The sequence below is a fragment of the Lagopus muta genome, chromosome 24 (assembly GCF_023343835.1).
Source record: "Lagopus muta isolate bLagMut1 chromosome 24, bLagMut1 primary, whole genome shotgun sequence".
In the NCBI taxonomy this organism is placed as follows: Eukaryota; Metazoa; Chordata; class Aves; order Galliformes; family Phasianidae; genus Lagopus; species Lagopus muta.
In genome coordinates this window covers 1,550,969-1,564,348 of record NC_064456.1, presented here as the reverse complement: position 1 = coordinate 1,564,348, position 13,380 = coordinate 1,550,969, and the positions used below count along the sequence as shown (strand labels likewise).

General features: G+C 46.5%; 1 protein-coding gene across 6 annotated transcripts in view; it reads right to left on the bottom strand.

The window, feature by feature from the left end:
• Window positions 1-13,380, bottom strand: part of KCTD20 (potassium channel tetramerization domain containing 20) — a 32,384-nt gene that overhangs the window by 6,557 nt on the left and 12,447 nt on the right. For 4 of the 6 annotated variants that reach the window (XM_048925835.1, XM_048925836.1, XM_048925832.1 and 1 more), the window contains 6 exons: window positions 3,916-4,106; window positions 3,307-3,577; window positions 2,349-2,451; window positions 1,767-1,887; window positions 624-821; window positions 26-136 (listed from right to left, as the gene is read on the bottom strand). In XM_048925835.1, coding sequence (XP_048781792.1) covers window positions 26-136; window positions 624-821; window positions 1,767-1,887; window positions 2,349-2,451; window positions 3,307-3,577; window positions 3,916-4,057 — 946 coding nt within the window. In that variant the 5' untranslated portion in view covers window positions 4,058-4,106. Of the gene's footprint in view, window positions 1-25; window positions 137-623; window positions 822-1,766; window positions 1,888-2,348; window positions 2,452-3,306; window positions 3,578-3,915; window positions 4,108-8,260; window positions 8,371-13,380 lie in introns of those variants that run through there. The other 2 variants (XM_048925833.1, XM_048925837.1) reach the window with 2 other exon arrangements.

Below are 13,380 nucleotides of genomic sequence, written 5' to 3'. Positions count from 1 at the left end.
TCCCTTGTTGAGGAGATAATTTTACCTTCAATGCCAATGCGAATGTTCTTCAGGCCCCGCTCCTTCAACACAGCTTTTGCAACATCTCGGTTCTCAATGTACTTGAAGAATCTGTACAGCTTGGAGCTGTAAAGGACTGGAGAAATAAACAGCAATGAGAATCCACAGGGGAGACCTTCTCCCTGTTTTTGACATACTCAGCAGTGGGAGCGTCAAAAAAGCAGGTTTGGTTTCCAGAAACTGCTCACGTATCTGTTCTCATCAGTAGGATGAGCTCTGGCTCCTTGGTGGCAGTGTAGCCATACATATTACACTATGGATAGAAGGGAGGCGATGGGTGCATAAAGCAAAAAAGTATTCAGACACCAGAAAAAGGCTGAGGCAGTAAAGATATGGAAAAGATGCAGTGAATGCTCTCCATTACCACTGCAGGAAGTCAAAACAAAGCTGTAGCAAGACAAGTATCCTGCCTGCAGCAGCAGCCAATTCAGAAGGAATGCACAAAACAGAACACCATGTGCCAGCCTCCCTTCCTGGAGGAAGGCTGCTGTTTGGACAGTGGGTCCTTCCCTAGCAGCCAGATGGCTGGGAGCGTGCAGAACCTGAGGCAGGAGTTGCCTTACTTTGAGAATACTCCTCGCCCATGGGAGGAGGGTGATCTTCATCCCAGTCCACAGTGTCCTCGTCTGTCAGCACAACAATGTGGCATTCACGCTCCCCTTTCCGGGCACTGTCCACCATGATAGGCAGAATGAGCTCCTCCAGGTAGCTGTCAAACTGCTTGTGAGCACCATCATTGGAGAGCTCATGTAAAAGAGCACCTAAAGAGACACGACAACAGCATGAGCTGCTTTTAATCATGAAAATACAGGTGTGCATATATTAAGATACCACATGAACACACAGCCCAGCTCTGCATTTTTAAGATATTCACTCATCTTTAGACAAACTCCTCCATGTATGTTCAGTTGCACCAATAATCCCCAGTACCAGAACTGGAAAAAACAAATGAGTGCATTTCAAATGGGATGCAAATTACACCCCAGAACCACTGAATTACCATTAAAAAAAAAAAGCTGAATCAAGACAGCAAAATGAGAGAATAATCCATTCATTCTGATCTTTGAACTTCCAGCAATTGTCTCTGGACCTCCAAGCACATTTTCTGCCACCTGCCTGCTCATCAGAGGACAGCAGGAATTCCACCCAAGGTCTGTGCTTTGGTATCACAGGCCCCATTTCAGCACAGTGATCTTCACAGATTTCCTTATGTGAAAAGTTCCTCTTTGCCAGCATCCCCACCAGAATGCTGCTCCCAGTCAGTTTCCTTCACTGCTAGGAACTCTGCTACTTCACAACTTGTGTGTCTTCAACACCCAGTCTGCCTGGTCATCCCTCTGCTTAAATTACTCTCACTTCTCTGGTACATTTCAGACAGGGGTTGCAAACCTGCTTTTAGCCTTCATTTTGCCTGGCTGTAGCAGTAAGCTCTTCCAGTTCCCCCATAAAACAGAGGCTGAGAAGTTCTACAGTTTCACTTTGCTTTTCTGAGCAAAATGTCTTTCTTCTGCAGGGTTCAATCGGTGCATTTTCAGCTGAAGCAGCAAAGAAAAGGAAGCTGCCTACATGCAACACAGCCATCAGCCCTCGTGGAGTCCATACCCTTACACTTAAACTAAAGCACATAAGAAATGCACCAAATCAGGATGAGTGATCAACACCACAGCCATGATTTTCCTGAGAGCTGATTTTATCTTTATACTTACTTAAATCTTGACATTTGATTGTGTTGAAGTCAAAGTTTATGCAGAGGTAATCACAGGTGTCTCGAAGGTCTGGGATGGAAATCCCATCAGGACAGTTTATTATTCCAGTCTTGTAATAATCCTGCAGAGAAAAAAATTGGAGTGGAAAATAAAGAATTTGGACTCCAATCATTTTTCTATTTAGCTTTTTGTTTTGTTGACAAGCACTTGAGTTTCAGGAAATATAAACAGGCCTGTGAATAGCAGAAACACCCACCTGTCTGAGAATCTACAGTTCTCTGCATCCCTCTTGGCTCTGATCAACTGTGAGCCCCAGTCAAACCTTTTCCATGGCACTGGGTTTCCTAACACATGCAGTAATCATTTACATGCAGCCACAAAGTCAGAACGAAGCTCACAGGAAAGGTAAAAGGCAACATGAGCAAATAGTTGATGCGAGTCAGTATCTCAGATACATGCATACATATGTATTTATTTTCTATAAAATCACAATGCAAAACTGCAATAAAAGAGCCCATCTCCCAGGGGCACAGAGAGGACTCAGTTTTGCACATGATAAAACAACTACAAACATCATCTTACCAGCACAGTCCGGAACACAGCTGAGCTAATTCCTTCTGCAATTTCATATTCTCCCTTTTCATTTGGCCTGGTGAAATTATATTCTCTTCCTGGTCCAAACATTCTGAACAGATAAAAATACATTGAAATTCATTATTTCTAGAGAGCAAGAGGTGCACTGAGGTTACAGAAAACCCACAGTGACACCTGCACTCAGCAACCTGAAACCAGTACTCACATCCCCCATAGCAAACAAGCACAAGAGCTGTCTCACCTAAGTCCTGCTAGAGCTGAATTCCATTGCTATAGCTACTGTATCATATGCAACAAGGCACAGCTCAAAGAAACAGACCAGTCAAGCCTGAGTCAGAACACTCCTAGTCGACAAAGCCCTTTCACTGAAGCTATGCAAGGTAAGGATCACGTGCCTCGAGATCACTGGCTTTACACAACGACCTGTGCAATGTCAGCAGCCCAGCAGAAGCAGCCTCTCCTTGGTCACAGACAGGCTGGCAACACGGAAAATGAATGTTTCTTGTGGCATTAGAGACTGACCTGTACTTCATGCTACAGGGAGCTGAGCGACTTCTCTCCTGGGAGAGCATCAAAAGATAACAGCAGGGCAGGGAGGAAGCATTATCATTTTTTCCCCATTTTGTAAGGGATGAAGTTATCAGCTGCCAACAGGCACAGACTCACAAACAAGGCAGACACTCAGAAGGCAAAAGCAAGCTGCATCTGGTTAGAAGTGCTCACTGCTTGAAGGAAGCAGGCCATAGAGAGAACGTTACCTAGAGAATTACTAAGTCTCTCTACATCTACTCATGTCTTCAAGGCCTTACTAACAGCACAGATCTGAACGAGGTCAACGTTGCCCTGCATGTGTGCAATGATGAGATCACAACACAAACATGTTCATTCCGTTTCAGAAAGCATCTTACTCTCTTGAGATATATTGAAAATAGGGGAAATCACTCACCTTCCCAGCATAGTATCAGGGTGAGCAGTGAAAATCTGTGGATTCACAGCAAATCGAGTGCCATCGACCACAAGTGTCACTTTCTCTGGAGCCACTGTCTGTGAATTGATGCTTGAAGACAAAGCATGGCGCTCCTGGGCATTAAAATATTCTGCCTGTCTTTTATTTCCATCTTGGAAGTGACAACTGTGTGTCTCTTCAGAAGCAGACAACATGCTGCTGAACTGGGGGCTGGCTGGGCAGGCAGTGTGTCTGTAGTCAGAATCTAAACCTGGGAGACACACAAAGGGAAGATGCAGCTTATTGAAACATCATTCAGCAGTAATACTTCTTACTGCAGTGAGAAAAATGAGTCAGGCAATAACAAAGCACATTGATATACACCACTGTCAGAATAATGCTATCTGACCTGAGGCCAGTCTGCATTTTCAAATTTAGACAGAATGTGGCTTTCAGAGAAAAAAATCTCCCCCATGCTTAACACAGCTTGTTAAAGCAAGACACATCCCATGGTTAAAGAGCAGGAGCACAGAAATTAAACACTTCCTGCAGCACCACCCCCCAAAATCTCCCTTAAAGATCAGTGCAAGGTAAAGACATCATCCTCACCCTCGTTCCTGAGGCCTGCAGAGGGGCTGTGACCTCCAAGCACCACATCACCTTCTTCTGTCTCACGCACTGCTACAGTTCCATTTTCTACAGAGCAAGTGGACTCCAGATTCCTCTTCCCACCAGCACAGTTAATATTCATGCTGGGCCTCCGTGATGCAAGGTGTTGGTTGCGTTTCCTAAGAGAAGAGCTAGGAGAGAAAACAGCAGGTTGTTGGTTTTGGAAGAAGCTCTCAAGCAATGAAGAATTAAGGCAAACCAGGAAGGACAGCTTAAGGCCTGGATCTGGCTTGTATAACAGACAGCCCAACTGTTCAACACGACAAATACACTGCAGTCATGCACACAGCCCAGGAGGGAAATCAGTGCATCACAAGGCCACACTTGAGGCTGACCAGCTGACAAATGTCCTGCTTTCCTTTCATGCCTACAATCAAGGTGAAGCACCTGGAGTGAGACTGAATACCTATAAATAATAATTAGCACTGTTCACCTTCAAAGCTTTTCACATACATTAACAGCTCATGCCTCCTGACGGCCCTGGGAAACACTGCAGGGCAGCCTTATTAGAGAAAACAGGGACAAAAGAGGAGATCATTTTGGGATCAACTGCAGCCAAACGCTGATGCATCCACCCCTCCTGCTCCTGGCTGCACACAGGCAGCTATCTCAAGAGCAGGCCCACACTGAGCATTCCTAATCCCTAAAATGAAGGAAGAGTGCTGTAACCATTTCTAACTGGAGACTGAACTCTCATCCAAACCCGCTTTCCAACATACACAGCTCTCAGGAGTGAAATGCTTCGTTTCAAATGGCTCAGCTTGCTCATACCAACACAAAGAGCATAGAGGTGGTGTGCAAGAAAGGAATGCCAACAGCATAACCAGCAAAGGAAATCCAGGACAGATGCAAAACATTTCATCAAGAAGATAATAAAATTAGCAGTGCAGACTTGCTGGTTTCTAACATCTAGCATTAGTTGCTCCTTATAATTACCCTCGTGCTGTTCTTTCTTAATATTTATTTTTAAAAGCAATTCTAAAACAGCTGAGGAGCCCAGGTTTGCAGAACTCCATAGAAACTCCAAAGAAAAAGCAGTGCTGTCGGACTGTTCAAGAGCAAAGCCCTTGCCTGGAACATCCAACAGCTTCAGCACTGCTTTGCAGTCACCCAGCACAACGAGCAGCAACTCGGGAAGCAGCAGAAATAGCTGAAGAGAGTGATCTAAATTCATCCCATGGTTTAAAAACAGCAAAGGGTGACAACCAGACTGAGCAACCAAACAGGGCAGCTGGCAAACTGCTGCTCTTCCTACATCACAGCGTCACGATGACTTCAATACAACTCCCAACAACTCATTTTTAGGTGACGACGCTCCTTTAAATCTACAAAAACATTCCCACATACAAATTCTCAGAAACATGAGCAAGCAGGAAATGTTCATATTCAGGGTGTGCCTGACCTAATTCTGCAGTGTACCAGTTTGGAACAAGACGTATTTGTAACATCATTGCACGCCTTTCTGAAAAGTTTAGCCTGGCTTTCATTTCTGAAAGCGCATCCTTAACACGTCCAAAGCAGAACCACACGTCAGTGATGGCCGACTCCTCTTCTGCAGAACAAAAAGGGAAATCTCACCTCAGATAAATAACGAGAAGCATTTCCTGTGCGTAAGGATTAGGCACAGACACCCCAAGCCAAGGCCCTGCTGCCCACCTCACCCCCTGTGCTGCTGAAGCAGCTCTGCAGGGCTGTGCAGGACAGCACAACCCAGCTGCTCAGAAAGGCTACACTTGGAGTTTCTGCCCTGGCTATGAGAAGCTCGCTGAAAACAGCAGGGCTGAGCCGACGTGAGCAAGATCAGAATCAACCTGTGTGAGCTTTGGCCCCAGCTTCTGTTCGTTCCCACACCCTTAACCTGGGGATCTCTGCAGACTTAAATAAAATAATAAAGAAAATACAAAAAGGAAACAGCACGGAAGGGCACAGGAAGAAAACCCAAACCTGCTTGCCTGCTGTAGCCTTGACCAAGCTTCTCTTCTGCTCTGTTCCCTTCTGCACCCCCAGCAAGAGACAATTACAGCATCAACAAATTGTAACCAAAACCTCCCTATTAAAGCATCTTCATGCAGAACCACAGCGTGCGTCCAACACTCATTTGGAGTTTGAGCTGTCACGTACAAATCAGGCTCCTTACTTGCCACCTCTCTTTGAAGCTCAGGCCTTATTTACGAGCACAGTTCTGCTCTTTCAGAAGGTGAAATGCCACATGTGAAATGTCACATAGCAAGAGAGGAAGCCAGGCTGATGGGCTGCCCTGGGCACAGAGCACTGTGGCCTCCCATCACCTCTGGCACGCAGGGTTTGCTTACAGAGCAGGAAAGGCAAGCGCTGAGCCCCAGGTTCTGCCCTGTGGGGCTGAATCATACAAAGGATGCTCGAGGCCAAGTGAAATGCAGTGGGCCTGGTGCTGCCCACCTGTAGACAGGCCTGCACCATAGGAGAACAAAATAAAGTGCATTCATCCACATTGCATCAGAGAGAAAGTCTGCCTGGAGCCTTTGAGATGCTCATCTCATACCTACTAATGATCCTCGCCTCATTTTCTGTTACAGACACAAATGTAACCAGGCGATCCAAGAGTGCTTTACAGGCTCGGTTCACACAGACGCATTGCAAAGGCTTCTCCCCTCTCATGAAATATCTCTATCAATGTACAGTGCATTCATTTTCCATCTGGTTTCAAATTATAGATGGAAAATAATGTCCAGCAGGATTGATGCAATGCAGAGCAGCCTGCAAATTCTGGCCAGAGACAGCAAGGAGGCTGATGAAATGCTCGATTGTTTTCTCCTATTCTGTGCATAGTGCTCCACTGTTAGCAAAGTTTACAGACCTACTCACTTACTTCAGTCTTAACAACAATCTACTGTTTCTACAAGTGCAATTCAGAGCTCCAGCCTGCAGCACGGCTTTAATAGCTTCACATTGACCGTCTAACCCTGGATGTGAGCCTCGTGGTCTGCCAGGTTCTTCCTTAAGTGACAGGGACTGGTTCACACACACAGCTCCATCACCACCAATGGCACCGAGTCACCGCAGCGCCCCACGCTGCCACCATCAGCAGCAGCACTAACACACAGAGGAAGCTTGCTGTGATTTATTAACTTGCAGTAACACACGATGGCCTTTCCCAAAGCAGGAAAGTTACACCAAAGCACACTCAGCAGGGTGAGACGAATCCAGCACCCAGCACAGCCCTGCTGCTGGATGTATCAGAAGGAAACTGTTTGCTGAATAAGGCAGCAGGTCTGCATGTGCTGAAGCTCCTGTCCTCCCTGAGAGGCTCAACGAGCACAGCCAGGTGGCCTTTAGGAACCACTGCTGCTACCCACACTCAGGGTTAAATGCAGCTTTCTGAAAAAGCTCTTACAGCTGATCCTCACAAGGAGCTTCTCTTCACTGCAGTCACAGCAGCTTTGCTGGTTCTGCTCAACTACCTTCAGTCAGAACCTGGTGGAAGATGGGCCAAACTGCAAACACCAGCAGGATCTTCAGACTCAGGAGACACACAGGGTCCCTTTTTAATGTATGTTGTTAACAAGTGCCTCCTGTTCATGTAGGATTTCTGTGTATAAAAACAGTTAATAGACGTGCATGTGATTTTTTTTAAAATGCCTGCAACAATATTTTATCAAATGTAGGCATCCCATGGAGATGCAGTACCAGCATTGCAGCAGGAAGCCCTAGCTAAGTTCAGATGTAATCCTATGGTGCCTCAACTGACCTTAATATCATGTAACTATGAACACCATAACGCAAGTTTGTTAGAATCACAGAATCACCAAGGTTGGAAAAGACCTCAAAGATCATCCAGTCCAACACACACAAAAGACCAAGCCAGCTGAAGTTTTAAGCCAAATGACACCTATGAGTTTGATTTGTCTTCAGTTGTGTTAGATAAAGCTGCAAAGCACAAAATCCTCAACAGAAACAACAGCAACAGACAACAGAGTTCTGACTTGTATCCATTCTCAGCAGGGGAGCTGAGAAAAGCTTCAAAACAACCAAAAAGTTGAAACAAAAATAAAAGCAAGACATTCCTTCAGATCTTAAAACACCATTTTGTGCTGGGCAGCTAAATCTGACTTTGTTTCCCATTCACACAAATGCTTACACTACAGAATCCAAAGCTTCTCATCGTCAGCTGTCCTATAAAGCATAAAGACTTGTGACAATCCTGACACACCTGCAGCAAGCAGAACCGAACACAAATCACCTCCTTCCCTGCCGTAACCCCCGAGCAAAGCCTCCCCCAGCACCCACACAGCACAGCTTTACTCACTGGCGGCTCATATGTTCTCAGTGCTACCGGCTCCAGTCCCCCAAATCCTTCTTTATCAGAGGGAAGCACCGAGGCACAGCAGAGCTTCGGAGTTTAAACTGTTTGGATGGCTCTGGTCACTCCCCCAAAGCCCAGCTGTCTGATTCATGTAAATATTTCAGTCTAAAAGTCCCCTCCCACCTCAGAGCTGATTCATGACAGCTCAATGCAAAACCCACGTGGCAGCAAACAGCTTTTTATTTTCTTCTCTTTTTTTTCCCCTCCTTCTTTTTAAGCCTCCTATTTTCAGGGGGAAAAACAAACCAACAAACCTCACCATCCTGAGTCTCTCCCTCCAGGCTCCTGGCTCAGCCTCCTTAGTTTAGACACAGGGAACAGTTTGAACACGAGTGGGTTGGTTCTTTGGTAGAGTGAATAACCTGAATTCCAACTCCTCACTTGTAGTTTGCTGCAGTTTCTTGATGCTTCACACAGCCCCTGTTTGCCACGACTCTTATCTTGGAAATGCTGCGAGCAGCCCAGAACTCCACCTTCCTCCTCTGGAAGGGATCCCAGCAAGTAACTGCTAACTCATTCCCAGCTCATCTGCTACAACTCCAACTGCCATTCATTTTTAACCAGTTGCATGGCAGCAGCTTGAGCCAACTAATAACAGAGGGAAGAGTTTTGAAAGCAGTTACAGTAACTGCGAACCAATGAGAGTTCAGAAAAACAGAGCATGCAGCAATAAAAACAAAACGAGCAAAGACGATCCAGACCCACAGCAGGAAAACTATTGAATGAAACGCAATTAAATATCAAAGTGCCCTGCCTTGAGAAAGTGGTTAATCTGTAGTGAAGCGTGGAGGAACTCAGGGGTTACTGCTGTGCTGGATCAGCTCTGATCTGCCTACACAGCCCTGCTGGTACAGCTCACAGCCCTGCACCTCCAGCACAGCACTGACAGTGACCAGAGGACGGTGGCAGCTTGCAGCCAGCAGAGCAGCGCTGAGGACGTGGCAGAGCTCACATCAGAGCCCAGCACAGGAGGAGCTTCGTACCAAAGCTGGGCAGAACACAGGATCTCAGTCAGGGCGGTTATCTGGCAGCCCCAGCAGCACTGCCTATCTCTCCTATCTCACCGTGGCAAAGAACAGCTGGAAATGGCTCAGATGAATCCACAGAAGCATGGGGACACTCCTGCCGAGCAGAGGCACCGGGGCAGCATGCTCTGCAGGAACCAGAAAGTTTTTTAATACACGTTAAGATACAGACAACAGAAAGCAAAACAAACCCTGCAGACTGCGGTCACGTTAGTAATGCTAAAACAACCCTACAGCCAAACAAACAGAAGAGATTTATTTAGCACAATTGCAGCTCTTCGAGAAAGCTCATCCCGATTTATTTTTGGGATGGGAGAGGGGGGGGGCTAAGAGTTCTGCTGGGTAAAGCCAAGCATCAACACTGTTGGTTCATGTCAGCAGAGGACACGACACCTTACTTCCAAGAGCTGGAAAACATCTTGCTCAATGATGGTACACTGGCACAGCATTCCTTGCTGTGTTTACATGTCTGGGTAAATATTTTACACGTCAAGCATAGCTATAACACTTTCTAAGAATACTTCCTTGCATTCTTTCTTATGTGACTAATAAGGCTCTCGCAAAAATATTTAGCTAGTGTCGTGTTTCAGCAAAATGAACCAGGAACTGGAGCCGTATTTTGTGGGTTTAAAAAGGAAAACAACCACGCACACGAAAATAAAACTGAATAAGCAGAGACGGTGCCTATTTCAACACACATAACGAGGTGGTGGTGCAGAGGAAAGGCACCCATTGGGCACCGAGTGAGGATGCTCTGGGAAGTGGGAAGTTCTAAAGTGGCAGCCTGTTCCAGAAGAGCCCACTCCAGCCTGTTTGTAATTTGACAAGCATGCAACCAAAGCGACAGCTGGCTTCCACAGCACCCATCTCAAAGACAACAAGGGAAACAAACGCTTGGATTTTTACTGCCATTTATTTTAAGGAAATCCTTCCAAGTCTGTCCTTCGGGGGGGTTGGTTCTACTCTTCAGCTGAATAATCCACAAGACTCACAAATCAATTCCCCTGCTTCAGTAGAATGACTTTAATAAGCCTTGAGCACGTCTTAGTCCAGAGCCTGCTAATTAAAGGGCTGTTAATGTACAACCCAAGGATTTCATCTCAGCCCACAAGTGCCCAAAACCTTGAGACTTTAGAGCTCGTAATGCAGACTGTGTGAAACGAGCTGGCTGTTTCCAATCTGGCAGCCAGCTTTCTAGAAACCACCAGCACTAAGTGACCCTTTGGGTGGTAAAAGCAGAGCCCAACTCAGAAGCAATGGGCAGAAGGCCCAGCACACAAAGCACAGGCCCACGGGATGCAGCTGGGGCAGATGAGGAGCTGCTGTGCTCATCACTGCTCCAATACTCTGGGGATAAGCAAAGCCTGAAAGCCTCAGGGCTGCCAATCTGGCTGGCCCGAGTTCACAAGAGGTTTTGATTGGAATCGTTATTCTTAATGCTGTTGTAACAGTCTCCTAACTGAAGATAACAGTCTGCAACACAGCAAATGACCAAAGATCCCATTTTCTCTGTGAATAGCAGCTTCATCTTTCAGAAATGCATCAACTTCACTCTGCAAGCAGAGAAATGCCATTCCCTGTAGTTGTCTGCAACGCCTTCAAAACAGCACTGCAGTGACTTGAGAGCACAAAGCAAAGACAGACACAGATGCCACGGCATGTCAGACAGCTCTCTGAAAGCAACTGAGAGCTTCAAAAACAGCTTTTAAGAGGAGAGAGAAGCTCGCCCCGTGATCTTCTCAAAGAACATTTTGTAATAGGGACAGACAGACAGATGGGGGACCGTTTAAATATAGCACAGCCCTAATGCACTAAGCTCTGCAGCTTTATAATTAACAGTAAACAGAAATCCAGTTTCCCCCTCGCTCACCCAGTGCTCAGAGCAGCCATTAGCCTGCTGTCACTGCTCTACACTGCGCAGAACATTCAAAGGGAACCATCTCAAACCCAGCTGTTTATTGCTGCTCCTCGAGTCTGACAGCAAGCCCACACATCAACACATCCCACTGCCAAATACATTCACTTGGGCCTCGCTCAGTACTCGAGGGGAGCTTATGAACAGGAAGGAGTCTGACTTTTTGCATGGTCTGATAGCGATAAGACAAGGGGGAAAAGATTTAAACTAAAAGAATGAGATTCGGGTCGGATGTTGGCAGGAAATCCTTTACTCAGAGCACAGCGAGGCCCTGGTTCTGCTGCCCACATTTGTGCCCATGCCTGGAGGTGCCTGAGGCCACAGATGGGCCTCAGGGCTGCTGAGCGCCCAGCCCACAGCAAGGGCAGCGCTGGGCATCTTTAAGATCCCTTTCAGGCTAAGCCGACCTATAATTCTATGCCACGTGCAGCAGGCTGAGAGCTGTGACACAGAGCTGAGTCACAGCAACCTTCCTGCTCTGCAGCAGCCATAGCAGCACGTCTGGCTTGCGCTGACGTTTTGAAATGCACAGGTTGCTGCTGAGACAGGGGTAGGCGACGCTCAGTGCCCTGCATGGGATCTGAAAGCAGGGCTATTCTGGATGCTGCAAGAGCTCCTGTCCCACCTGCTGCTCACACATGCCCAAGGAATTTGCTTGATCAATACTTTCCCTCCATTAGAGAAGCAATCAAACCCGTGGCTTTCAGTCATGTTCCAAAAGAAGGTTTAAACTGCTGTGCTGCACGGCTTAAATCAGAGATAAGCAGCATTAAGGGTAAGAGATAAAACCTGTCTAGTCCAAAATTACTCAGATAGTGCCTAATTAGCACACTGCAAGAACAGGTCTCATTGAAACCGTGGAGATTAGCAAAAAACTGAACTTCTGTGGTGCTTTATTTTAACACTAAACCAGCACGACTTGCTTTGAAGATCACTGAATAACCCCATTTTCACATAGAAGTGGCTTCTCTGAAAGAACCTGGATGCTGCAGAAAACAGCCCATGGAAGAAAAAAAAGCAGTGCCCATACATCTTACAGAATCTCTGGAAGATGTAAGAAATTGAACTGCAAGAGGAAATCGGTGCCTATTGAAATCTAGGTCATCTGTACATTTCTCTTGTATTCCTTAGGTGGTGAACAGAGGCACAATGAGTGAGGTCAGGTTTTCAAAACCTCTCAAAGATCCCTCCTTGATAAATGCTACCCCCTGTTATTCCCATCCATGTTGGTATGGAAGGTTTGTGCCATCGTGAAGCTCCACCATCACCCATTGAAGGCCAGTCTTACCCCAAAGCATCAAGCTGTAAGGAGGTTTGCCAGAACATTTATGTCAATGGATTGGGGAACTCATTCATAACCACCAACTGCTGCAGCAGATAACGTTCCAGGCAGATGTAACCTTTCCAAAGCCAGTGATTATGCAAGGCCATGATTTTTAATCCTCTCATCCAGGGGAAGAAGAAATTAGCCAGCTTACACAAAGGCTAAAGCTTCCTTATTCAGTTTTCCTCCTTCATTTGTTCTAGTTACGTTGATCCAGTGGATGAAATTCACCATAAGCAAACTGGGGGAGACTTGTGAAACTCACCCAGCTAAGCTAAATCCCAGGGAATACCTTCAAAAATACTGCAGCTGTGGCAACAGAGCAAATGCAAAGGGTTTTTCTCCTCCTGCCTTTTCCCTGCTCCCCTCCTTTGTGGATCCTTCACTTCAGTTTTGACGACACGCCAAGTGAGAACTGCAGTCATTCAAGTGGCAAAACATAACTGAGAAAACACGAATGCCATCAGTTACTGAACTGAGGAAACTGCTGAAGTTGGTGCATGTGCTCCATCAGGACAGCTGGCAGGACATCCTAAAGCAGTGTGGGCACACAGATGAACATCACAGGAAACACGATCACCTGCTGTCCCAGCAGGCTGAACCAGGGGGGTGGAATCCCAGCAGTGTTAGTGATGAGAGCAGGCTGACACTGGCTTGCTTGCACACTGCTGCACATACAGCACAGCATCAGCACAAGGTTCACTTCTGTTACTCTTCTGGCTGCCAAGCTGTACTTCCTTCCTGTTACCCTCTGCTCTGATGGACTGGATTACTGCACCCAAGCACCCAGTTCAGGGTC